Here is a 24,462-nt window from a genome sequence, read left to right as displayed (position 1 = left end):
CCGATAATACCCCTATGTCAAAACATTATTTAACAATTTATTTGGGGATTCCACCAAATAATTCTTCAGAAATTCCTTCAAAGATTGCTTCACCGTTTTCTTTAAGAAGTCTTTCTTGAAGACTAATTTGTCTTCAAGAATCTTTTAAGTGGTCAATGAAATCCTTACGTTATTCAGTATTGCTCTAAGCACTCTTTCAGGAATTCTTGTTACTACTACTACAGTGTTGTCTCCGAGGATGTTTTCAAAACTACTTCAGAGTACTTAAAAAGATTCTTGCAAAATCTTCATCAAGTATTCGTCGAAATTTTTACTCAGGATGTCCACCGAGGATTCTATGAATATTCCTTATATGATTTTTCCACGGAAGTCAAGTATTTCTCCAATAAAGATTCTACAAGGCTTTCTCAATCAAACGAGCTTAATGGTCTAGTGGCGTTTCTGATTCGTATACAGAAGGTCCAGGGTTCAATCCCTGGCCCATCCCTTTCTTCCTACTTTGTGTTTTTCTTTGTACCCTTTCTCCCTCCCCTCTACATAGACAACTCATGTAGAATCATGAGTTCATAGCCCAAGTTTCACAGCACAGTGTTATTCTATTAGATAACGCCTACAAGTCATGCAATCAAGCGAACTGTGCCGCAGTCATCATCGTTAATCACACAAATCTATCACCTTACGCCTGGCATCCACGCACCAATGTGTGAACCCTCTGCCAACCATATCCCACCAATACTCTCCGACATCCACATAAATTTGTGCAAGCACAAAGAGATATTCGGTCTGCTGTGGTTACGAACGATTGCAATCATCACTTCCCTCCCCTTCGCCACATTGACCTGTAACCTGACGTGACAGGCGCCAATGTCGCCTCAAAATAGAAGTTCACCAACCCTCACAAATTGAAGATACCTGCTTAGTCCCGGCATTGGTTTCTTGTGTGAGTGTAGCTGGTCTGGCGATACTGTAGTAGCATCCACGGGTGGTCAATCAAGCTCAAGCTAAGATTCTTCAAGGATTTCTCAATCATTCCCTCACATAATTGTTTCTGAGATTGCTCCAAGGGTTGACCTTAGAATTTCCACAAGAATTCATCATTTCTTATCTTGGCGTTTTTTTTTTTTTCTATTTTTGAAAATTTCTTAAGTACTTTTTCAAAGGATACCTTCACAAATTCTCCAAGTATTCCTTCAAGATACTCTAAATTTAAAAAAAACGATAAATTTCTTCAGAAGTTTCTCCAAGAATTCCTTTACGAATTTCTGCTATGAATGTTTTGTCAATTTCTACAGGAGTTCTTTAAGAATGTCTAGAAGCGTTATTTAAGTGATTGATACGAGGCCAAGATTTCATAGATGATATCCATATCCACATATCCAAGCTATTCTTCAAGAATTCCTACGACAATTTTTCCAAGATTTTCTTAAGTATTTCTTCTAAAAAATCTCTTTAAAAATATCCAAAGTTCCTTCACGGATTTTGTTACAAACTCCTGCGAAACTTTAATCAATCGGATAAAGCGATTTCTCCAAAGATTCATCAATGATTTATTCAAGTAGTCTCTTAGAATTTCTTAAAATAATGTCATCAAGCAATATTTCAAGTATGTATTTCATTAGAAATTCCATGCATGATTACTCCAAGTATTGTACGGCTCTACCCCATTTGGCATAATGCCGTTTGGCATAATTCCATTTGGCATAATGGCCATTTGGCATAACAAGGATTATGCACATTCTTACCAAGAAGGCTGTCCTTCGTATTAAGCCAAACTGCATTATGCCAAATGGCATTATGCCAAACGCCGTTATGCCAAATGGCATTATGCCAAATAGGGTAGAGCCGTATTGTACAAATAATTTTGTACAAGAAATCCTTCGAGAATTGTTTCAAGCAAAGATTTCTTCATGTTTTTTACCCTTCTTACACCCATAAGAAGGGTATAAATATCGCTCGAAAAACCGACTTTCGATCCGAGGCCCGGAGGGCCGAGTCTCATATACCAATGAACTTAGCTCGACGAACTGAGCAAATGTCTGTATGTGTGTGTGTGTGTGTGTGTGTGTGTGTATGTGCGTTACAAAAAAGTCACGCACGTTTCTCAGCCATCTGTCAACCGATTTGAGTTCTCTTGGAAGCAAATGAAAGCTACTACAGCCTAGTAGAACGCTATTGAATTTTTTTTTCGATTGGACGTTTGGTTACCGAGATATCTCTCAAAGAGTACTTATGAGTCATATATCTTTTTTTTTTGTTTATATTTATGTGTATTTTAACTTATAGCTAATTCTACACTCATATATCTAAACTTTTTAAGATTTTTGACCATGTGTATCATAATAAATATTTCGGCCGTTTGTCAATCGATTTGGGTTCTCTGGGCACCAAATGAAAGCTACAGCATTCAAGTAGATCGCCCAGAAATTTTATTTCGATTGGACATTTGGTTACAGAGATATCTTTCGAAGAGTACTTAGGATTTATACAACTAAACCTTTTGAGATTTTTGACCAAGTGTATCATAACAAATATCTCAGCCGTCTGTCAACCGATTTCGGATCTCCTGTCACCAAATGAAAGCTACAACATTCTAGTAGAACCCAATACTTTTTCATTAGGATTGGACATTTGGTTACCGAGATATCTTTCAAAGAGTACTTGGGAGTAATACAGGTTAACTTTTTGAGATATTTTTGACCAAGGGTACCATAATAAATATCTCAGCCGTCTGTCAACCGATTTGGGTTCTCTAAGCACCAAATGAAAGCTACAATATCCTTGTAAAAGGCTCTGTAATTTTATTTCGATTCGACATTTGATTACTGAAATATCTTACGAAGAATGTTTAAAAAAAATATTTTTGCCTTTCTCGTACACCAAGGTGTACCGAAAGGCTATATGTTCACTCCAAAACTAAAATTTCGATAGAGCCCCCAGAGGGGCAAGTTTCATATACCAATCGACTCAGCTCGACGAGTTGAGATGATGTCTGTGTGTGTGTATGTGTGTGTGTGTGTGTGTGTGTGTGTGTATGTATGTGTGTGTGTGTATGTGTACAAAAAAAGGTCACCTCACTTTTAGATAGTAAATATCAACCGATTTTAACGATTGATGGCTCATTCGACGCGGCATCTGGTTCCATTGTTTCCTATTGAAAATGGTTCGGATCGGTCCAGCCGTTCCGGAGTTATGGCCATTTAGGTGCTCCGGAACCGGTACCTCTGGAAGGGGCCAGACATGAAAATGCACCAAACCCATGCATGCGACCCATCAAACTACGGCATTTACGATTATCTGATGAACGGTAAGCAGAGAAATAGTCTCAGACCATATCTGAACCGGTAGTGTTCCGGAACCGGTTCTGGGTGTCCCGCCGGAAGTGGCCAAATATCAAATTGAACATAACTCATGCATGCGACACATCAAACAGCGGCTTTTTCGATAATCCGATGAACGGTTAGCAGGAAAGCAGTATCAGACCATATCTGAACCGGTAGTTGTCCGGAACCGGTTCCGCGGGTCTCGACGAGTGTGGCCAAATATAAAAGAGTACCAAACTCATGCATGCGATACAACAAATAATGGCTTTCCTGATAACCTGATGACTGGTTATTATATTATATTTGGTATGGGGAAGACTTCCAGAGTCCAAAATGGCGATCAGGATATCCAAAATGCCGATCTAAAATTTAAGATGGCGGCTTCGAATGCAATATCGCGGCTGTTTAATTGAGTTTTAGGACCTGAAGCAATGCATTATTGGTATATTTGGTATGGGGATGATGTCTGGATTCGAAAAATGGCGACCAGAACATCCAAGATAGCGAATATGATTTCTGGTATGATGAAATGGATTTCTGCGAGGATTTCTGTTAATTGTATGAAAGTGCGATATACATAAACATTTCGCTTGAGTTTTATTGAAATGGGGTTTCGAAGGCACGAGAAAGGCGCCATCACCGCTAGGTGGATTAATTAGGGTTTTATTTCTAATGAAAGTGAATAATTTTTCTATCAATGCCCCAAACTTTTGTATATTCATGCAGGTCATCTAACAAAATTATTAACATAATCAAAACATGAGTAATGCGCCCGAAAATGGCACTGACCCATCTTGCCCCACCCCACCCTACAATTTTTTCTACACATGCGTGGGAAAGTAAATGGGACAAAGACAAAATCTATGCTCAATACTTAATATCAAAATATTGTATGAGCAAATGTTTATGAGGAGAGGGGTTCAAAGATGGCATAAGTTTAGTCTACGTGGACCCTTAATTGAGAGCACTTTTCAGGATGTTTTTATGGTTGTATTCTATGACATATAGTGTCGAACAAAACCATAAGACCACCAGCCGTTTTTCATTTAAAATGTCCAAGTTTGACGATGCGGTGCTGGATTTCTAGTGAACCGATTTGGCTGAAAATTTTTAAGACCATACAAATCAAAATTCACGTAATTCTATGCCAACTGTCAAAATTTTAGACAAATCGGTTAACTAGAAACCGACCCATTCGCCATTTTGTAAGAAAATGGTTGTTTGTTTTGTCCGACACTGTATATGAATTCTTAAAGGTCCTTGGGTAGACCGCAACCAGTGCTGAAAATGACATTTTGACGTATCTAAATTCAACCACACACAGCTCATTTCAGAAGCTGAACCTGAGAATATGATATGAAAAACTTGTGCGGCTAGACGAGTTCTACATGAAAGTCACGGAAAACCCGATCTTTATCGAATATTTAAGATAAATGTCACGTGAATGTCATGATGAATATCAATTGACATTTTTCGAAGGTAGTCCGTGACATTTACCCTCTTAAATATTCAAAAAAGAGAGATTTTTCCGTGACTTTCTTGTAGAACTGATCTTTTTCATTTCATATTCTCAGGTTGAGCTTCTGAAATGAGCTGGATGTGGTTGAATTTAGATATGTCGAAATGACATTTTCAGAACTAACCGCAACTGAAATCCAGCTTCACTATTATTCAAAGCTTAATGATTTAAAACTATTCACTTTTAACGACTGTTGATCATACCGATTCTCAAAAAAGCATTTAAACATAGGACTGATTCACTCTGATTGTACTCTCCAAGTTGTTAACTTCAATCTAGAAATGTGTCCACCAGTCATTTACTCCAACAACTTAATTGCTTTATTTCTGCTCCAATCCAAACACCATCCTTCCACTGGCACAACTGGATCAATTATGACACTCTACCTTCGATCATTGCCATTTCTAAGTCGCAATACTCTTCGCAAAAAGAAAATCAATCAAACGACAGCGACTAACCCTATTCCCCACAACCCAGTTCGGACCCCCACCAATCTCCAGCGCGCGAAACATGCGACCCCAACTTTGCAACTCTTCAGCACGGGCGACCCTGCCACCCGAACCGCGAAGCCGGTCTCATGTGTCAACAAAAATTTTGATCAGGTTCTGGCGGAGACGCGGTGTGCGGTGGCGGTTCTCTCTGCATCGAACCAGTAACCCGTTTGTTCCACTCCCATCGCATGCCCTCGACCCCCTTCGTGCCGGGCCCGGCCGTGTGTGCGATAATAGTTATTGTTCGCGCAACTTTAGCCGGGGGTTGATTTGCAAAGTTCGACGTATCTGTCTACTCCTTACTCCTGGCACTTAATTCGCTAAAATGAAAACGAAAGTGCCATGGCGAAGACTTCGTCGGTGACGACGACGACGACAGGGGGTTTGTCTCTTGCGGTCACACCGGACTAACTACTCGGAATCCCTCTCGCTCTCGTTTACACTAAAATAGATTTTTTACTCCCATCGACGAAGCCTTACTTCGTCGTGCTTCCTCCTTTTGGAGGCTGACTTCGCGAATTGTCGCACCTTCTCGAGAGACATGTATGCTGATGAATGTGCGGGGATTCGAGTGTTCTCTTTGGCGTTGTCCCCCTCGATTTGCGAGTTGAAAAAAAAACTGATTCCAGCCCCGAGGTTGGATTGTTTTCACAAAACGAAGGTTTTGGGACGTGTAGAAAAGTTTTCGATATAAATATTGGGCGACGCCAACGGAAAGGTATCATTGATCACAGTGACTTCAGTGTAGACATACATACCCCTTTTCCAGTTTCAGCATAATGGCATTCAAGGTGCGGATTTTGTTCTCAAAGTGTTCCATTACAATGAAAATAATTGCGTGATTAAAAATGTGATACTAATTTTGAAAATTTTCTGGTGATTCTTATAGTTCGTCGTATTCCTGGCTTCGTTGGCCGTTGCCAGCGCTGGATATCTGGAAGCTCCAGTGTCGTATGCTGCTCCCGTGGGTCACTACTCTCCAGCTTCGTCTGTGAGCTATAGCACCATCTCGCAGGCAGCTCCAGCCAAGACTGTGGCCTACGCTGCTCCGGCTACCTATGCTCATGCTGCTCCAGTTGCCACTTATGCTCATGCTGCACCAGTTGCCACCTATGCCGCTCCAGTAGCCAAGGCCTACGCCTACTCTAGCCCAGCCGTCGGAGCCACCCACGAGAGCACCATCCGCAGCCACGATGCCACCATCTCCCACCAGTCCAAGGCCATCGACACCGCTTTCTCCAGCGTCCGCAAGTCTGACACCCGCATCACCAACGAAGCCCCTAAGCTGGCGTATGCTTCCTACGCCGCTCCAGCTGTCCACACTTCCTATGCTGCTCCAGTAGCCGTCGCCAAGCAGGTCAGCTATGCTGCCCCAGCCATCCAGACCTACGCTCACGCTGCTCCAGCTATCCAGACCTACTCCCACGCTGCCCCAGCCTACCAGACCTACTCCCACGCTGCCCCAGCTTACCAGACCTACGCCCATGCTGCTCCAGTTGCCGTTGCCAAGCAGGTCAGCTATGCCGCCCCAGCCATCCAGACCTACGCTCATGCTGCTCCAGCTATCCAGACCTATGCTCACGCTCCAGTAGCCGTCGCCAAGCAGGTCAGCTATGCTGCCCCAGCTATCCAGACCTATGCCCATGCCGCCCCAGCTGTGGCCACCTATGCCCATGCCGCCCCAGTTGTTTCCGCTCACTCCACCAAGACCCTGACCTACTCCCCAGCTGTTGAGGTCGCCCATGTCAGCTACGACGGAACTCATGCCCATTATGGCTGGTAAATCGTTCCACACTGAGTCACTAACCAACGCCCCAAAATCCCCTTTGTAACAGATCTTGTACACACCCCCATTCCCCTCTCCCACTTCCCCAACGAAACGTCCTATTTATTAGACTGTTGTTTTGTATAAGTAACTCGTCCCAGAAGAGTTGCCCTCAAATGTTCCTTCCCTTCAATGGGAAGGCATTCGCCATCCTGAGGGCATTTCTCCGATTGTAAAAAGAATAAAAAAACATTAGACAAAACCAAAACTCAACCTCTCACCAACTTATCCGAATGATATCACCGATCTCCATTCCATGCTCCAGTTCATGATCAAAACCGATCTCCAAAAAAAATAACCAGAATCGGTAGCGTCCTTCAACGAGTCATTAAATACAATTCAGGTTTTTTCTTCTTAAGCTGCCGCTCCGCGAACGACAACCGTTTTGCGATTCGACCTTGCGCCATTTTTTGCGGATACTGACTCGCATTGCTGGCTATACCAACTATCCGATCCGCATGTCATGTTTTTCTTATTATGTACACTTACCTGTTTCCTCTACGACAGCTGCTCTTTCCCCTGCTGCTACTGCGCACGGCTGGTTCATTGATGGGGTACCTCCCTGCCACGATAATACTTTTTTTTTGCTACGACGATTGGTAAATTGAAACCTGCCGCCAACTGATTCGGACGGAGTCAGTTTTCGGAGGTTTAATCCACACCCCGGCTATGTGTTGCTTGCATCGCTGCGCAGCTATTCCTCCAATTCGCAGTCATTCGGAAGAGTGGTTCACGTTGTGCTTTTGAACGATCACGTGATGAAGGGTATCGCAAATATGCGTTAAGTTTCTATTGAAGTGCGATCCAATAGATGAATCACTACCAAAGTACGCAAGAGGTTTATTAGGCTGGTTCATGATTCATACATTACTTCGACGCTATAAAAAAAATGGGTCTTTTTTCTCAAAGCAATGGGGGTGGTGGGGTGATTCTGCTCATCAGACACCTGGGCGAGCGGCTCAGGTAGCGTGGGGTTAGTGACCTTGCCGGGAACCCCCTTCCGTTCATGGGCTTGAATCAAACCTAGAAGACCGACGCCACAAGAGTAACGTTACCAGGTTGTTCTCCGCGTGGTCACTTGTTCAATCGAAGAGTCGAGTTCGATCGCAGGGGATCGATTATCTTATAGCCGTCAAACTAACACTATTGAACGCTATCCTCACATCCAGCATCACAACTGCACAGCAGCGAAACCTTTCCTCTTACGCTGCAAAGCTATATCGGTTGTCTTTGTAACCGACCAAATAGCATCTACGGTCGACCTCCCTTTCCGGAAGAAGAACTGTTTACTCGAGAGGTCATCTAAACCCTCGATGTACCTCAACAGTCTTTTTTTTTTCTTCTAAACCATGGGGGGGGGAATCTGCTCAACAGACACCCTAACAGGAAGGTTAGGGTAGTGTGGGGTTAAGGCCATCTTCTACAACACTAGTAGAAGCCAGGACTACTCTCTCCTCGACCCACTAAAACACATTTCTATGGTCGCCAAACCCTACATCCTACATTGTTTAGGGCAGCAGGGACTTAGGGCAGCAGGGACGGATGTCCTGGGGCCTGACGCACCCCCCCGCTTGCGAGTCAGCCGCGTAGTTGCCGGCTAAGAATAGGACTACTAACCCCAATTCAAGGTGTCAAGCGACCCGTGCCGAGGAATGAGTGATCGAGGGGGTGAAATAGATGCTCGATCTTTAACGGAGCCTGTGGGGCACCTGGGCACCCCCCACAGTAAGCTGTCCCTTACCGCGTTAATGCAGAGCTCTGGCGTGGTGGACATTCTTTCTCGTGCGACTCGTGGGAATAAAATATGAGTAACAAACCAATACAGAAATCAAGTGTAGCAGGTAGTAGTGGTGGGATCAACCCCTTCGCAAGAAGCGGGTTGATGAGATCTCCGACAAGGAGAAGTGAGGAGATAGGCGCTGGGAGTTGCGTACGCAGCTCAAGCGTGGGTGCTCCAGTCCACTTCCCGGCAAGCCAGCCGGTGGAGGTTATGGACGGAGCGTGGTTGTTGAGGGCCGTCAACCGAGGATCCAAAGGACGGTCCGCAATAGAGGTGGCTGAGCAGCAGCTTGGCAAAATCATCGACTTTGCGTCCACTAAGTCGAATATAAGCAAGGACCTGAAAACGGCCTTGCTTCGACTTAGGGCGTCGATCGACAATGCCAAGCAGGAGCACGCGGCACTCGCGTTGCTGACTGCTGCAGCAGCGGAGCCTGCAAATGAGAAAGTGCCGAAGTTTACCCAAACGGAGGCCTTCTCCTTCGCAGGAAGTCCGAATAAGGCGGAAGCGACTGCTCGCGACAAACGGGGCAAGCAATCGCAGAAGCGGGCGAGGCAACCGTCAGGCGAGGAGCTGTCTGGCGGTGCCCGTAAGGCCAGGCGAATCATTACCCCGAAAGTCGGTAATAATGCCGGAAGGTCGGACCCCAGCCAGGGTTCCCGGAAAGCTGGGAAGGGTGGGCCTGAAAAGGCTGGCCCGTCCCGGAACGATGGGAACAAGGGGTTGCGACCGCTAGTGGGCCCTCAACAGCCACAGAGTAGGGCGATCCAAGGGGTGGACCCCCCTTGGACGAAGGTAGAGCGGAAGAGGAAGAAGAAGGCGAATCCGCAGGTAGTAGCGCAGGACGCCAAGCCAAGGCGTAGGAGGGCAGGTGCCAAGCGCGAGAAAGGCGACGCTATCGTCATCAAGACGGAACAGTCCAAGTACTCGGACGTCTTGAAGATGATGCGAAGCGACGCCAAGCTTGAGGGTCTTGGAGCCGACGTACGCAGTATTAGACGTACTCGTACGGGCGAGATGATCCTGGAGCTGAAGCGCCAGAAGGAGCACAAGGGCGCCGCCTATAAGAGGCTGGCAGAAGAGGTCCTTGGTGAGGGTGTGCAGGTGAGGGCTCTGACACATGAGGCGACTCTGAAGGTCAAAGACATCGATGAGATCACCGAAGTGGAAGAGCTCGTCACGGCACTGCGGCAACAGTGCGATGTGCAGGTGGCCGCCGCAGCCGTTAAGCTACGGAAAGGGCCAGCAGGGACACAGATAGCCTTGGTTCAGCTACCTGTGGCGGACGTCAAAAAGTCCGTTAAAGTAGGGAGCATAAAGGTGGGTTGGTGTGTATGTCACCTGACATTCCACGAGCCACCAGAGGTTTGCCTCAGGTGTCTGGAACCAGGACACAAGTCGTGGGACTGCAAAGGCCCCGACAGGCGCAAACTGTGCAGGCGATGCGGCGCTGAAGGTCATAAGGCCCAAAGCTGCACGAGTCCGCCCATCTGCATGATCTGTACCGGGAAATCCTCGAACAACAGACATCCGATGGGCGGTCCAAGGTGCCCGGCCTTCAAGAAAGCCGCAGTGAACAACAAATCACAGTGCAGGTAACGCAGCTGAACCTGAACCACTGTGATGCGGCTCAGCAACTGCTTTGTCAGGCAGTTTCTGAGTGGGAGACGGATATCGCCATCATATCGGACCCATACCGAGTACCCGCCGGCAACGGCAACTGGGTCGCGGATGGGACCAGAAAAATGGCGGCGATATGGACGACGGGTAAATACCCCGTTCAGGAGTTGGTGTCTACTACCTATGAGGGCTTCGTGGTCGCCAAAGTAAACGGGGTCTTCTTCTGTAGCTGTTATGCGCCTCCGCGGTGGCCGATCGAGCAGTTCACGCAAATGCTGGACCGCTTAACGACCGTGCTAACAGGACGAAGGCCGGTGGTAATAGCGGGCGACTTTAATGCCTGGGCCGTGGAATGGGGAAGCCGTTTCACGAACCAGCGGGGTCAGATCCTGCTAGAAACACTGGCCATCTTAGATGTCGACTTGGCTAATGTCGGTACCAAGAGTACCTTTAGTCGAAACGGAGCGGAGTCAATTATTGACGTGACCTTTTGTAGTCCTGGCCTAACAAGTAGTTCGAACTGGAGAGTAGATGATGGCTACACTCACAGCGACCACCTGGCGGTTCGCTACAGTATCGACTACAATAACAGCAGACAGCGGATAGAAGAAGAGGCGGCTAGGCCAAGGCCAAGCCCTCGCAGGTGGAAGACATCATACTTCGACGAAGGGGTATTTAGGGAGGCGCTCCGCCGTGAGCGAAACTTAATCGGTTTAGACGGCGACGAGCTGGTAGCGGTGCTCTCACGTGCGTGTGATGCGACCATGCCTAGGCGAGTCCACCCTAGAAATGGGAGGCCACCGGCTTACTGGTGGACCGACGCGATTGCGGACCTGCGCCGCGCCTGCCTACGGGCTAGGCGGCGGATGCAGCGAGCACGATCAGAGGAAGAGCGAAACGAACGGCGGGTGGTGTTCGCCGCTGCAAAAGCCGCGCTTAAGACCGAGATAAGAGCAAGCAAAAAGGCCTGCTTTGAGGGTCTCTGTCAGAGTGCCAATACGAACCCGTGGGGTGACGCCTACAGGATCGTTATGGCCAAGACGAGAGGTGTGATGGCTCCTACAGAGCAATCTCCAGAGAGTTGGAGGGGATCATTGGAGGACTTTTTCCGCGTCATGATCCTAGTCCTTGGCCTCCTTTCGTAGGACAGCCGGGGACTGGGGCTGGCGATGAGGAGAGGGTCACCGATGTGGAACTTGCGGGGATAGCTAAGTCCCTTAGCGTAGGTAAGGCCCCAGGTCCGGACGGAGTTCCGAACCTGGCCTTAAAAGTAGCTATTGCAGAGGCTCCCGAGATGTTCAGGTCTGCTATGCAGAAATGCCTGGACGAGGGAGTTTTCCCAGAAGCTTGGAAGAGGCAGAGCCTGGTACTATTGCCAAAGGCGGGGAAACCACCCGGAGACCCGTCGGCATATAGACCAATATGCTTGATTGACACGGCGGGGAAGGTGCTCGAAAAGATCATCCTCAATAGAATGTTGAGGTTCACTGAGGGCGTAAATGGTCTTTCGAGCAACCAGTATGGCTTCCGGAAGGGGAGGTCCACCGTAGACGCTATCTTGTCGGTTACAAAAACCGCCGAGAAAGCACTCGAGCCTAAGAGGAGGGGAATTCGCTTTTGCGCGGTAGTGACTCTGGATGTAAGGAATGCGTTTAATAGCGCCAGCTGGTCTGCTATTGCCGATGCGCTCTTGCGTCTGGGGATACCGGAGTACCTGTACAAGATTCTCGGAAGTTACTTTCAGAATCGTGTACTAGTCTACGACACGGAGGTGGGTCGGAAGTGCTTTCACATAACCTCAGGAGTCCCGCAAGGTTCCATCCTGGGTCCGGTGTTATGGAATGTCATGTACGACGAGGTGTTGAGGTTAGAGTATCCAGTGGGAGTGGTGATTGTCGGATTTGCCGACGACATTACGCTCGAAGTCTACGGTGAAACGATCGAGGAGGTAAAGTTGACTACCAACCACTCGATCAAAGTTGTGGAGGCGTGGATGCGGTCTAGGAAACTGGAGCTGGCTCACCACAAGACAGAGGTGACGGTTGTTAACAACCTGAAGTCGGAGCAGCAGACGGAGATCAGTGTAGGAGACTGTACTATCCTGTCAAAGCGCTCCGTCAAACACTTGGGCGTGATGATCGACGATAAGCTTACCTTCGGCAGCCACGTCGATTATGCCTGTAAAAGAGCCTCCACAGCTATTGCGGCACTGTCCCGGATGATGTCCAATAGCTCTGCGGTGTACGCCAGTAAGCGCAAGCTTCTGACTAGTGTTGCTACATCCATACTTAGGTATGGCGGCCCGGCGTGGGGCACCGCGCTAAGTACTAAATGCTACCGACGGAAGCTGGAAAGTACTTACAGGCTTATGTGCCTGAGGGTTGCGAGCGCGTACCGTACCGTGTCACACGACGCTCTCTGCGTCATTACTGGTATGGTGCCTATCAGCATTCTTATCAGTGAGGACATGGAGTGCTTCGAAATGCGCGGCACAAGAGGCATACGCAGGACTGTCAGGATGGCCTCTATGGTCAAATGGCAGCGCGCGTGGGACAGTTCCACCAAAGGAAGGTGGACCTATAGGTTGATACCGAGGGTAGATAGTTGGATTAATAGGCGCCATGGGGAAGTCACATTCCACCTGACACAGGTCCTTACAGGTCATGGTTGCTTCCGACAGTATCTACACCGTTTCGGGCATGCGGATTCTCCCGAATGCCCAGTGTGCAATGGTTTAGAGGAAACGGCGGAACACGTTTTGTTCGTGTGCCCGCGTTTTCGCACAATGCGTGACCGCATGCTTGCCACATGCGGGGAGGACACAACTCCGGACAACTTGGTCCAGAGGATGTGTAGGGATGAGTTTGGCTGGAACGCCGTTTCAACGGCTATTACCCACATCGTCTGGGAGCTACAGAGGAGGTGGCGCGTGGACTCGGAGAATGGCTAGTCCAGATGCAGTACAAGAGGTGGTCCAGGGGTTCGGAGTCGGCTTCGTAGGTCATACCGGTGCCCTGCGGTCGAGATCGACCCTTACAACGATTAAGTGGCCGCGGAGAGGAAGTCCCGGTAGCGGTGCTGTCGTGGCGTCGGTCTACTGGGTTGTATCCGAGCCCGCGGTTGGAAAGGGGTCCCCGGCAAGGGTCGGGGTAGGTGAGATCCTGCTGTCTGCAACCTACGGGTGCATCTGATAGGGCCTGAAGGGTAGTTATACCCTTCCTTTGCGGGCAGGTCAGATCGGGTTGCACGTGGGCATCAGTTCTTGATGTCCGCTCAGCAGTAGGGCGCGGGCGGGGTTGACCCTGCCCGCCTTCCGAGGACAAAGGGAGTGGCGAGGACCACTCGGGAAACTGGCTAAGCGCCAGCATGCTACCGTGATGGACTCTCCAAAGCGAGTCATCGATGTTCGTTGCTGCAGGCTACGCAGCTAACCTTGTGGGTGCGATGTGCACTAGCCCCTCTCTGAAGCAATACCTTCTTGGTGGTTCCGGAGAGACGTAGGGTTTGGCGACCATAGGAATGGTTTAGTGGGTACGAGGAGAGAGTAGTCCTGGATTTTACTTTTGTTGTAGAAGACGGCCTGTCAGACCTACACTACCCTAACCTTCTGTTAGGGTGTCTGTTGAGCAGATTATCCCCCTATGGTTTAGAAGGAAAAAAAAAAAACCCTACATCTCTCCGGAACCACCAAGAAGGTATTGTTTCAGAGAGGGGCTAGTGCACATCGCACCCTCAAGGTTAGCTGCGTAGCCTAGCAGCAACGAACATCAATGACTCGCTCTGGAGAGTCCATCACGGTAACATGCTGGCGCTTAGCCAGTTTCCCGAGTGGTCCTCGCCATTTCCTTTGTCCTCGGTAGGTGGGCAGGGTCAACCCCGCCCGCGCCCAACTGCTTGGCAGACATCAAGAACTGATGCCCACGTGCAACCCGATCTGACCTGCCCGTAAGGAAGGGTATCACTACCCTTCAGGCCCTATCAGATGCACCCGAAGGTTGCAGAGAGCGGGGTCTCACCTACACCGACCCTTGTCGAGGACCCCTTTCCAACCGCGGGCTCGGATCCAACCCAGTAGACCGACGCCACGACAGCACCGCTACCGGGACTTCCTCTCCGCGGCCGCTTAATCGCTGTAAGGGTCGATCTCGACCGCAAGGCACCGGTATCACCTACGAAGCCGACTCCGAACCCCTGGACCATCTCTTGTACTGCATCTGGACTAGCCATTCTCCGAGTCCACGCGCCACCTCCTCTGTAGCTCCCAGACGATATGGGTGATAGCCGTTGAAACGGCGTTGCAGCTAACCTCATCCCTACACATCCTCTGGACCAAGTTGTCCGGAGTTGTGTCTTCCCCGCATGTGGCAAGCATGCAGTCACGCATTGTGCGAAAACGCGGGCACACGAACAAAACGTGTTCCGCCGTTTCCTCTAAACCATTGCACACTGAGCATTCGGGAGAATCCGCATGCACGAAACGGTGTAGATACTGTCGGAAGCAACCATGACCTGTAAGGACCTGTGTCAGGTGGAATGTAACTTCCCCGTGGTGCCTATTAATCCAACTATCTACCCTCGGTATCAACCTATGGATCCACCTTCCTTTGGTGGAACTGTCCCACGCGCGCTGCCATTTGACCATTGAGGCCATCCTGGCAGTCCTGCGTATGCCTCTTGTGCCGCGCATTTCGAAGCACTGCATGTCCTCACTGATAAGAATGCTAATAGGCACCATACCAGTAATGACGCAGAGAGCGTCGTGTGACACGGTACGGTACGCGCTCGCAACCCTCAGGCACATAAGCGGTGCCCCACGCCGGGCCGCCATACCTAAGTATGGACGTAGTAGCACTAGCCAGAAGCTTCCGCTTACTGGCGTACACCGCAGAGCTGTTGGACATCATCCGGGGCAGTGCCGCAATAGCTGTGGAGGCTCTTTTACAGGCATAATCGACGTGGCTACCGAAGGTAAGCTTATCGTCGATCATCACGCTCAAGTGTTTGACGGCCATAGAACAGGCTTTGTCGCTTCCAAACATCTAGGGGAAGGGGAATCCCAGAAGCCTTTGCAATAGCTACTTTAGCGTCCAGTTTCGGAACTTCGTCCGGACCCCTCTCCTTACTTACGCTAAAGGATTTTGCAATCCACGTGAATTCCGCATCGGTGACCCTCTCCTCATCACCAGCCCCAGCGGTCCTACACACAGGTCAAGGACTCGGATCATGACGCGGATAGAACCCCTCGATGATCCTCTCCAGCATCACTAGAGACTGCTCGGTAGGAGCCATTACACCTCGTGTCTTCGCCCTCACGACACTACACCATAGGCATCACCCCACGAGTTCGTATGGGCACTCTAGCAGAAACCCTCACAGTGGAGCCTTTTGCTGCCCTTAACTCGGTCTTGAGCACGATACTGGCTCCTCATCAGTACGTGCTCGCTGCATCCGCCGCCTTGGCCGTAGACAGCCGCGGCGCAAGTTCGCAATAGCTTGAGTCCACCAGTACGCCGGAGGTCTCCCATTCCTAGGATGGACTGGCTTATGTACGTCGTTGAAGTATAATGTCTTCCACCCACGAGTCGCACCTTCCTCCGCCCGCTGCTTGCTGTTCTTGTAGTTAGTCTACAGAAGAAGAGGCTCGAAGAAGAATGTATGCATCGTCTACGCACCAGTATGAACTACTCGTTAGGCCAAGACTAAAAAAGTAACTTCGATGGTCGTCTCCACTCCGTTCCGACTAAAGGTACTTTTAGTACCGACAATGGCCAGATCGACATCGAAGCCAGTTCCTCTAGCTGTACATGACCCTGTTGGTTCATGATACGGCTTTCCCATTTTTCGGTCCAAGCATTGCTGGAAACCTTGGAAGAATTCCTGGAGAAAACCCTACAGGAATTCTTGGAGAAATATCCGAGAAATAATTTCTTCAGAAATCTCTGGAGGAACTCCTGGAGGAGAAATTTCTGGAATAATTTCTGGAGGAAACCCAGGAAGAATTTCCGGAGGAAAACCTAAAAAAAGTCCTGAGAGTATTTCTGAAGAAATCCTCGGAGGATTTCCTGCAGAAATTGCTGGATTAATTGCTGTAGAAATTTCCCAAAAAATTCCTGGAGGAATTTCTGTACGACCAATTCCTGAAGAAATTCCAGGATGAATTGCTGAAAAAATATTCCTGGAATTCCTGGAAGAGTCCCTGGAGAAATACCTAGATATAACCCTGGAATAATGCGTGGCGGAATAGCTGGAGTAATTCCAGGATAAATTCTGGGATTGATTGATTGATTTATCTTTATTTGAGAGACTTTCAGCCCTTGGCTGGTTCGTCTCTTTCTTGGGAAAGATGAGCCAGAAGGGCTCACCTGGGTAAATTCTGGGAGAAATTTCTGGAGGAATTTCTGGAGGAATCCCTGGAGGATTTCCTGGAGGATTCCTGAAGAAATCCTAGAATTCCTCGAGGAAACTCTGGAGGAATTCATACAGGAATCCCTGTAGGAAATGTTGGAGTTATTCCTGGAATCCAAGAAGAATTTCTGGGGGAATTTCTAAAAATACCTCTGGCATATTTCCTGGATAAATTCCTGGTAGTAATTTCTGAAAAAAAAATCCAGGAGGAACTCCTGGATCAATTTCTGGAGGAATTTCTGAAAGAATTCCTGAAGTAAATCTCAAGAAACCTCCTGAAGAATCTCTGGGGAAGTTCTTGGAAAAGAAAAACCCAGGAGGAATTCCTGAAGCAATTTCTGGAGAAACCTCAAGAGGAATGCCTGGAGCAACTTCTGCACAAATTTCTGTGGGAAATCTAGGAGGAATTACTGGAGGAACTTTTGGACAAATTCCTGGCGGAATCCCAGAAAGAATGCCTGGAGAAATTCCTAGTGGAATTCTTGGGGAACTTTCGTGGAACTATCCCTGGAAGAATTCCTGGAATAATCCCTGAATAAATTCCTGGGGGAATCTCTAGAGGAATTGTGATAGGAATCCGTATTCCTGAAGAAATCCTTATAGAATTTCCTAGAGGAATTCCCAGATGAATTTCTGGATAAATTCCAACAGGAATTTTCAGAGGAATTCCAGAAGGAATTCTTTGAGGAATTTCTGGAGAATCTTTTTTTTTAGTTTTTATTATTGTGTATTTTAACTTATGCTAATTTTACACTACTGGAGGTATCATCGGAGGAATTCCTGGAGGAATTTCTTGAAGAATCTTTGGAGGAGAAATTCCTGGAAGAACTTCTGGATGAATTCCTGGAAAATTCCTGAAAAAATTTCTGACAAAATTTCTCGAGGAATCCCTTGGAGGATTTCCTGCATAAATTCCTAAATTAACCTGGAGTAATTCCTGGAGGAATTCTTAGAGGGATTCCTAGAGGAGTCTCCGGAGAAATTTATAGATGAAATCCTGGAGTAATGCCTGGAGGCATACCTGGAGTAATTCCTAGATAAATTCCCGGAGGAATTTCTAGGGAAATTTTTGAAGGGATCCCGGGAGGATTTATAAAAAAAATCCTTGAAGAAACTTCTAGAAAATTCTCAGAAGGAATTCCTGCAGGAATCTCAGGAGAAATTTGGGAGGAATTCCTGGGGGAATTTCTGAAGGAATCTCTGGAGGATTTCCTGAAGATATTGCAGTAGTAATTTCTGAAAGAATTCCTGAAGGGATTCCTGGATCATTTCCTGGATGAATTGCTAAAGAAATTACTGGGGTTATCCTGGAGGAATGCCTGATGAATCCCTGTAGAAATCCCTGGACGAATGTCAGGAGGCATTCCTGTAGGAATTCTTGGTGAAATCTATAGAGAAAGTCCTTGAGAAATTTTTAGGGGAGTTCCCTGGAGGGATTCCTAGAGAATTTCCTTGAACAATCACTGGAGCAATTGCAGGAGGAATTCCTAGTGGAATTCCTGGAGGAATCCCTGAACGAAATCCTGGAGGAATCCCTGGAGGAATCTCTAGAGGAATTCCCACAGGAATTCCTAGAAGCTTACCAGACTGATAAGAGCAACTATGGATGGTGTGCAGAATAGCGTTAGGATTTCGGGTGAACTATCCAGTTCATTCGAATCTCGACGGGGACTACGACAAGGTGATGGACGTTCCTGCCTACTATTCAACATCGCCCTGGAAAGTAGGAACTTTGGAACGAATTGTGAATATATTTCCAAGCAAATCCCCAAACAAATTTCTGAAAGGATTTCTGAAGGAGATCTTAGGTTTTCTCTAGATGTGTTTACTACCATCTATTGGAAAGCTATGATTACCGCACGGTTTCATTCGAAATTCTTTAAATTCCGTCGTAATTTTAAAATTTCATAGGATTGTTATTGAAATCCCCTCATAACTGCACCACCCTGGTGATTGCGAAATTAAATAAAAAATAAAATCAAGTTAACAGTGATGGAAACTCAAAGATCTGCTTAATAAAAATTCAAAAACATTTTTTTCTTTATTATAGGACAACCCTCACACAACTAGCAAGCGCCCTACTTATCACTTCAAAAAGGAAGCATTGACAACTAGGTGGCTACTAGTATCTAGCCATGCCACAAACCAATTTAGTCTAAATTGCTGAATCTTTCGACTCTCTGTGTGCTTCTGTATTCGTCCGAATATTCCGTAACGATTTTCGTATAACAAAAAATGTTGTACAGTAAGGACCCGATTTTGTCAGCCCCATTTTGCGACAAACTTTTTGTTCTCATTATCTTACGGTCACATTTTAAGCGATTTATTAATATTTATCATCAAACTACAGCTAAGACGCAAAACATAAAGGAATAAAAAGTTTGAAAAACTGTTTAAGTTTTTGAAGAGAGCAAAAAATGTGTTCTGAAAAGGGGCTGACAAAATCGGGTCGCTTATGTATTATACAATAACCAACCGATGATACCATATTAACAAAACAGATAACTCGAACAATGAAAAATTGTAACGTTACGGATTCTGTGGATAAATGCTAACAATCTTTGTTTGGGGTAAAGTAATCAAAGAGTTCATCGTAGTATTGGTGAAATCATTCGCTATTATTGAATTCAGCGACAGGGATTGAATAAGATACAAAATATGAAATTTAAACTAAACTATTGCATAAATAAGCAAGTCCTTGCACAACTATCCTTTCGTAATTAAGTTAACTATCGTAAAATATTGTATAAACTATAATGATATGATTCTGGTTCACTCAAAATATACACTTGTTTTCAATTTGTATGATATCACTTCAGGAGAACTTCTCTCGTTACCATGGTTTTCGAATGAGCATCACCCACACAGCGATTGCAATGTTTTCAAACTTTGCCTCGTTTGATTCAACATTTCGCATCCATTCGAGTTGTGTAGTAGTTCAGCCAAACATTCACCATTCTGCTTCTTCACCCACAATACCAACGCGTGATGGTTCTCTATCTCCTGCATTACTGCATGCTTGTTCCTTTTCCAATACAAACTGAGCTGAGGAGAGCTCCATATGTACCTAATGTACAACTCACCCAACCAGTTTAGTTCAAACTTCGCTCTCGTCGAGGCGTACATTGAGTGTTGCTCGTGAGGATGTGCTACATCAACACACCCTTTTTCCGTTGGCGTAGATGATAATTTAGGGAAACGATTCCGCACTAGTGTAGCATTTTGTAGCCAAAACTCACTTCGATGGTCTGAAAAACGCACAAATTAGAATAAATCGGTCTAGATAAGTGAAAAAAGCAGGTGAATAACGCCACGTCCAAGTAGATGAAGGACCCCTTGTAATTAGGTTTTAAATGGTTGTGTTTATCGCCGTTCCTTGTTCCCAACGATAGCAAAGCAATATAACGAAGAGTTCGGTTCACCAAGTGTGAGTGCGGTCACGGTTAAGGTTTACGTTTTTGTAGTGCAATGTGTGGGTTCATTCGTTTGGTGTCTCCCTGTGTTGTGTGATTGTAGAGTGCATCCATTCGGTTCTCGTGTTTTGAATCGTCCTGCTCAATGTAGGTACCTACTACATTCACTGTGTTTATACCGAATCGAGAAGGTGCTATTTTTTGTATAATAATAATAACGCAAAACATTGCTGGATGCAGCTGGGCGCGTGAGTGCGAAGAAGATGATAAGTGTAACAGTGGAATATCATTCAACAGAATGGTTTTACGTTAACAAAAGATAAAACATAATAAATATGTGGTGTGCTAAATAGTGTTAAGAAAAGCGAAATGTCGATGAATAGCTAATGTAAAAGTAGCTAAAGAAAACTAACGCACAAAATATAATATAAAGTCTGATATCGTTTACAAAAGGAACCCGATCCACCGAACACAATTATAAAACAAAAGTAAGTACATATTTTTGTATTTTCGATTTGTATTTCGATTTATAATGAATAATTGATATTTTCTTGTCTAATAACAACTGGAAAAAGCTTGAATACAACAATAGTTCATTCAATCAACCGGTTAGTAGCAATTCAAACTTCGTCAAAATAATATCCACAAAATCAGTTCATATCAGTAGCTCTATACAACAATGTGACAGAATTTTATTCAGCAAATTTTAACATAAAGGGAAAAAACTCCAAAAACGAAACAAAAATATGAATACACCATTGATTATACGTCATTTTCAAAATTTGTTACTGAATTCGTCTATTGAAAGTTGAAATCAAATTTTGTGGCGCCTTAAACGCCTGAAGGTAGGCAATGTCTTTTGAAATAAGTAAATAAATTATGTTTTCATCGAAAAAAAAACATTTTTTTAATTAATTCGTGCTAAGAATAGCTCCATTACTTCACTATTAAGATTACACAAAAATCTTGACACAGAAAGTTTCCATGTACTCATACTAACAGTAGATTGTTTATTACCAACAGTTTCAGCTACGTATTGGAACACCCATAAAAAACAATGCAATACAAACTTTTCCCTTAAAACCGAAAAGTTTGCATTACACCCCAGGCATCTCTGAACTAGATAATGTGTGTTCATAACGCAATGCATAAACCTCTAGCGTGCGCAGCCTTTTCTTTTTTCTCACTCACTCTCGTAAACAAACACGCGAAAGAAACAGATAATAGAGGGGGCAATTTGCCCCCTCTTTTATCTCGCTCTTTCTTGAGTTCAACCAAGGTATTTACATATTCTAAGGTAGTCTTAGATGTCAAAACTGGCTGAGCGGCCATTATTTTTTCACCGTGAGAAATTCTGAAAACAAACACCCCCCCTCAGCAAATTCCTTTGAAATTTGGCTTCCTCTGCTTTTCCCCACAAACTAAACGACCTGCTTAACCTTCCATTATGTAAATACCTTGAGTTCAACAAAATGAGCGAGCGAGAAAAAAGAAAAGGCTGCGCACGCAAGTGGATAAACCGACGGTTTTTGGATACAAATAATACTTAACAATAGTACAAGCAGCCCTAAATACTAAACCAATAACTCATTGCTGATGATGATGAACCTGGGCGTGTTAGTGGAATACCTGCAAGTAAAAAGAAAATCGGGTTAAGGCGAAACTGGAAGCATTTCCTATTTTTTTTTCAAAATCGGTGTTCGTACACATGTAGAGTACGGATCAGGGTGTCTTCTGCTTTTTTTTTGTGGTAGAAAATGTTTTCCATTTTTGCATAAACCATTTTTTGTGAAATTATGTTGAAAACTGGTTTTTGCAAAAACTAAAAACATTTTTCATCAGGGAAAAAATCAGCAGATACATTGATTCATACTCTACTTATGTACGGAAACCGATTTTGAAAATAATGAACGTTATCCCACAGACAAACAGACGTAACGCACCTAGAACCAAACTAGAACAATGTTCGTGACAATCCATCGCCCACTTCACACTACCATCACCTGGTGGAAAAGTTTCACGAAAAACTGCGTTGTGTAACATCGTCAACAGAACGCGCTAGTGTGAAACATTAACCGCAAAGAAAAACGAAGCACGCGCCTCTGGTTGTGAAAGCCATAACTATGAAGATTTAAAATAATCATTAAAAGCGTGGTCGATGGAAAATGAGGAAATGCATCCAGTTTCACCTTAAGTACTGTTCTTTTAACTCATTGCTGCTTAATACAAAAATGAGCTGATTTCAATATCAAAATAATTATAATCTATAAACCTGATAGGATACCTGACTTGGGTATGCTGCTGTTATGGGTCAGTTGTTTAATCCCGCTCGGGTATTGTACTCTCTAGAAAAATAAATAACAAATAACAACATTCTTAAGCTAAACAGTCGACAAAAATCCACCTTCAAAAAAGTAGTAACAAAAATCAACTTAAAAAAAGTTAATAAGTATTTCTCAGATTTTTTTTTAATCATTAGAAATCAACTCAATTTTCTCAAATTTATTGTAATTTTCTAATCGACATCAACTTTGGAATATCAAGGAAATTAATAGAGTATTCAGAGAAATTTGGATTGATACAAAACACTTTAAATATTAATTCCACTTCGAAAATGTGTATGACTGGAAGATATATTCAGTTTCTGAAAGTCATTTTGCGATATTAATCGTATAAATAATCTGTCTGAAAGAATTCCTAATCAAAACCAAGCATGCGACCCATTAAACCACAGCCTTTTCGATTATCTGATGAACGGTAAGCAGGAAAATAGTCGCAGACTATATCTGAACCGGTAGTATTCCGAAAGTGGCCAAATATAAAAGTGAACCAAACCCATGCATGCGACACATCAAATCGCCGCTTTTTCTATAACCTGATGAGCGGTAAGCAGGGAAATAGTCTCAGACCATATATGGACCGGTAATATTCTGGAACCGGCTCCGAGTGTCCCATTGTTCTGGATATTCCGCCAGAAGTGGCCAAATTTAAAAGTGAACCAAACTCATGCATGTGGCACATCAATTCAGGTCCTTTTCGATAACCTAATGTATGGTGAGCAAGAAAAAAAAGGCTTAGCCCACATTAGAAACTATTGGTGCTCCGGAATCGGTTCCAGATGTCCCGCTGAAAGTGTGCAAATTCAATAGTAAACCAAAACCATGCGTGCGACACGTTAATTCGCGGCTGTTTAGATAACCCGGTAACGGTTGGCAATAAATAGTTGCAGACAATATTTGGAACAACTGGTAGTGTTCTGGAACCGGTTCCGGGTGTCTCGCCGAAAGTGTTCGAATGTAAAAAAGAACCAAACCCATATTCGCGATACATCAAATGGCTTTTTAGATACCCTGATGATCGGTTAACAAGAAAAAAAAATTCCGGATCATACTTGGGAAAACTTGTAGTGTTCCGGAATCGGTTGCGGTTGTTCCTCCGGAAGCGTTCAAATGCAGAAGGGAACCGAACCCATTCATGCGATACATCAAATCTCTGCTTTCCCGATAACCTGATAAACGGTTTTCAAGATAATCGCCTCAGATTACGTTAGAGACCACCGGTAGTGTTCAACAACCGGTTCCGGGTGTCCCGCCGGAATTGGTCAAATGTGAAAACGATCCATTTAAATATTCCGGAATCGGTTTAGGGTGTCCCCCGGATGTGGACAAATATAAAAATAAACCAAACCCATGCTTGTGGTACATCAATTGCTTTTCTATCAGTAACCTGATGCACGGATAATAATAAAAGACCACTAAATTTGGCATTCTGTATAATTAAGTCGATTTCTAAGCAAGTTTTGGTCCAGGATTTTTTTCAAAGTTTCAAAGTTCAAAGACACCATGTTTGTATTTCTTGATAGATGATTCAATAAGGCGCTGTCCATAAACTACGTAGACTTTTTTTGGGCCATCTCAAATCCCCCCCCTCCTCCCCGCTCGTAGACTTTTTCCATACAAAATTTTCGAAATTTGTATGGAGCGTAGGCTTTGGGCAGACCCCCTCCCCTAAGAGTCTACGTAGTTTATGGAAAGGCTCTAATTTTAAAATCGCCCCCCCCCCCCTGGCTAGTATTTTCGCCCCCCAATT

General features: G+C 45.3%; 2 protein-coding genes across 2 annotated transcripts in view; both read left to right on the top strand.

Moving 5' to 3' along the window:
• Positions 1-5,967: 5,967 nt before the first annotated feature.
• On the top strand, positions 5,968-7,363 carry LOC115267667 (larval/pupal cuticle protein H1C). Its single transcript, XM_029874816.2, has 2 exons — positions 5,968-6,121; positions 6,220-7,363. The coding sequence occupies exons 1-2, from the start codon at positions 6,110-6,112 to the stop codon at positions 7,111-7,113; spliced, it is 906 nt and encodes a 301-aa protein (XP_029730676.2). The 5' UTR covers positions 5,968-6,109; the 3' UTR covers positions 7,114-7,363.
• A 12,457-nt stretch (positions 7,364-19,820) lies between these two features.
• LOC109432245 (uncharacterized) overlaps positions 19,821-24,462 on the top strand; it is a 134,852-nt gene continuing 130,210 nt past the window's right edge. The window contains exon 1 of the mRNA XM_029874819.2: positions 19,821-20,861. The gene's annotated coding sequence lies outside the window, so the exon portion shown is untranslated. The remainder of the gene's footprint in view (positions 20,862-24,462) is intronic.

This window comes from Aedes albopictus, chromosome 3 (genome assembly GCF_035046485.1).
Source record: "Aedes albopictus strain Foshan chromosome 3, AalbF5, whole genome shotgun sequence".
Classification (NCBI taxonomy): Eukaryota; Metazoa; Arthropoda; class Insecta; order Diptera; family Culicidae; genus Aedes; species Aedes albopictus.
This window is presented reverse-complemented; position numbering and strand designations above follow the sequence as displayed.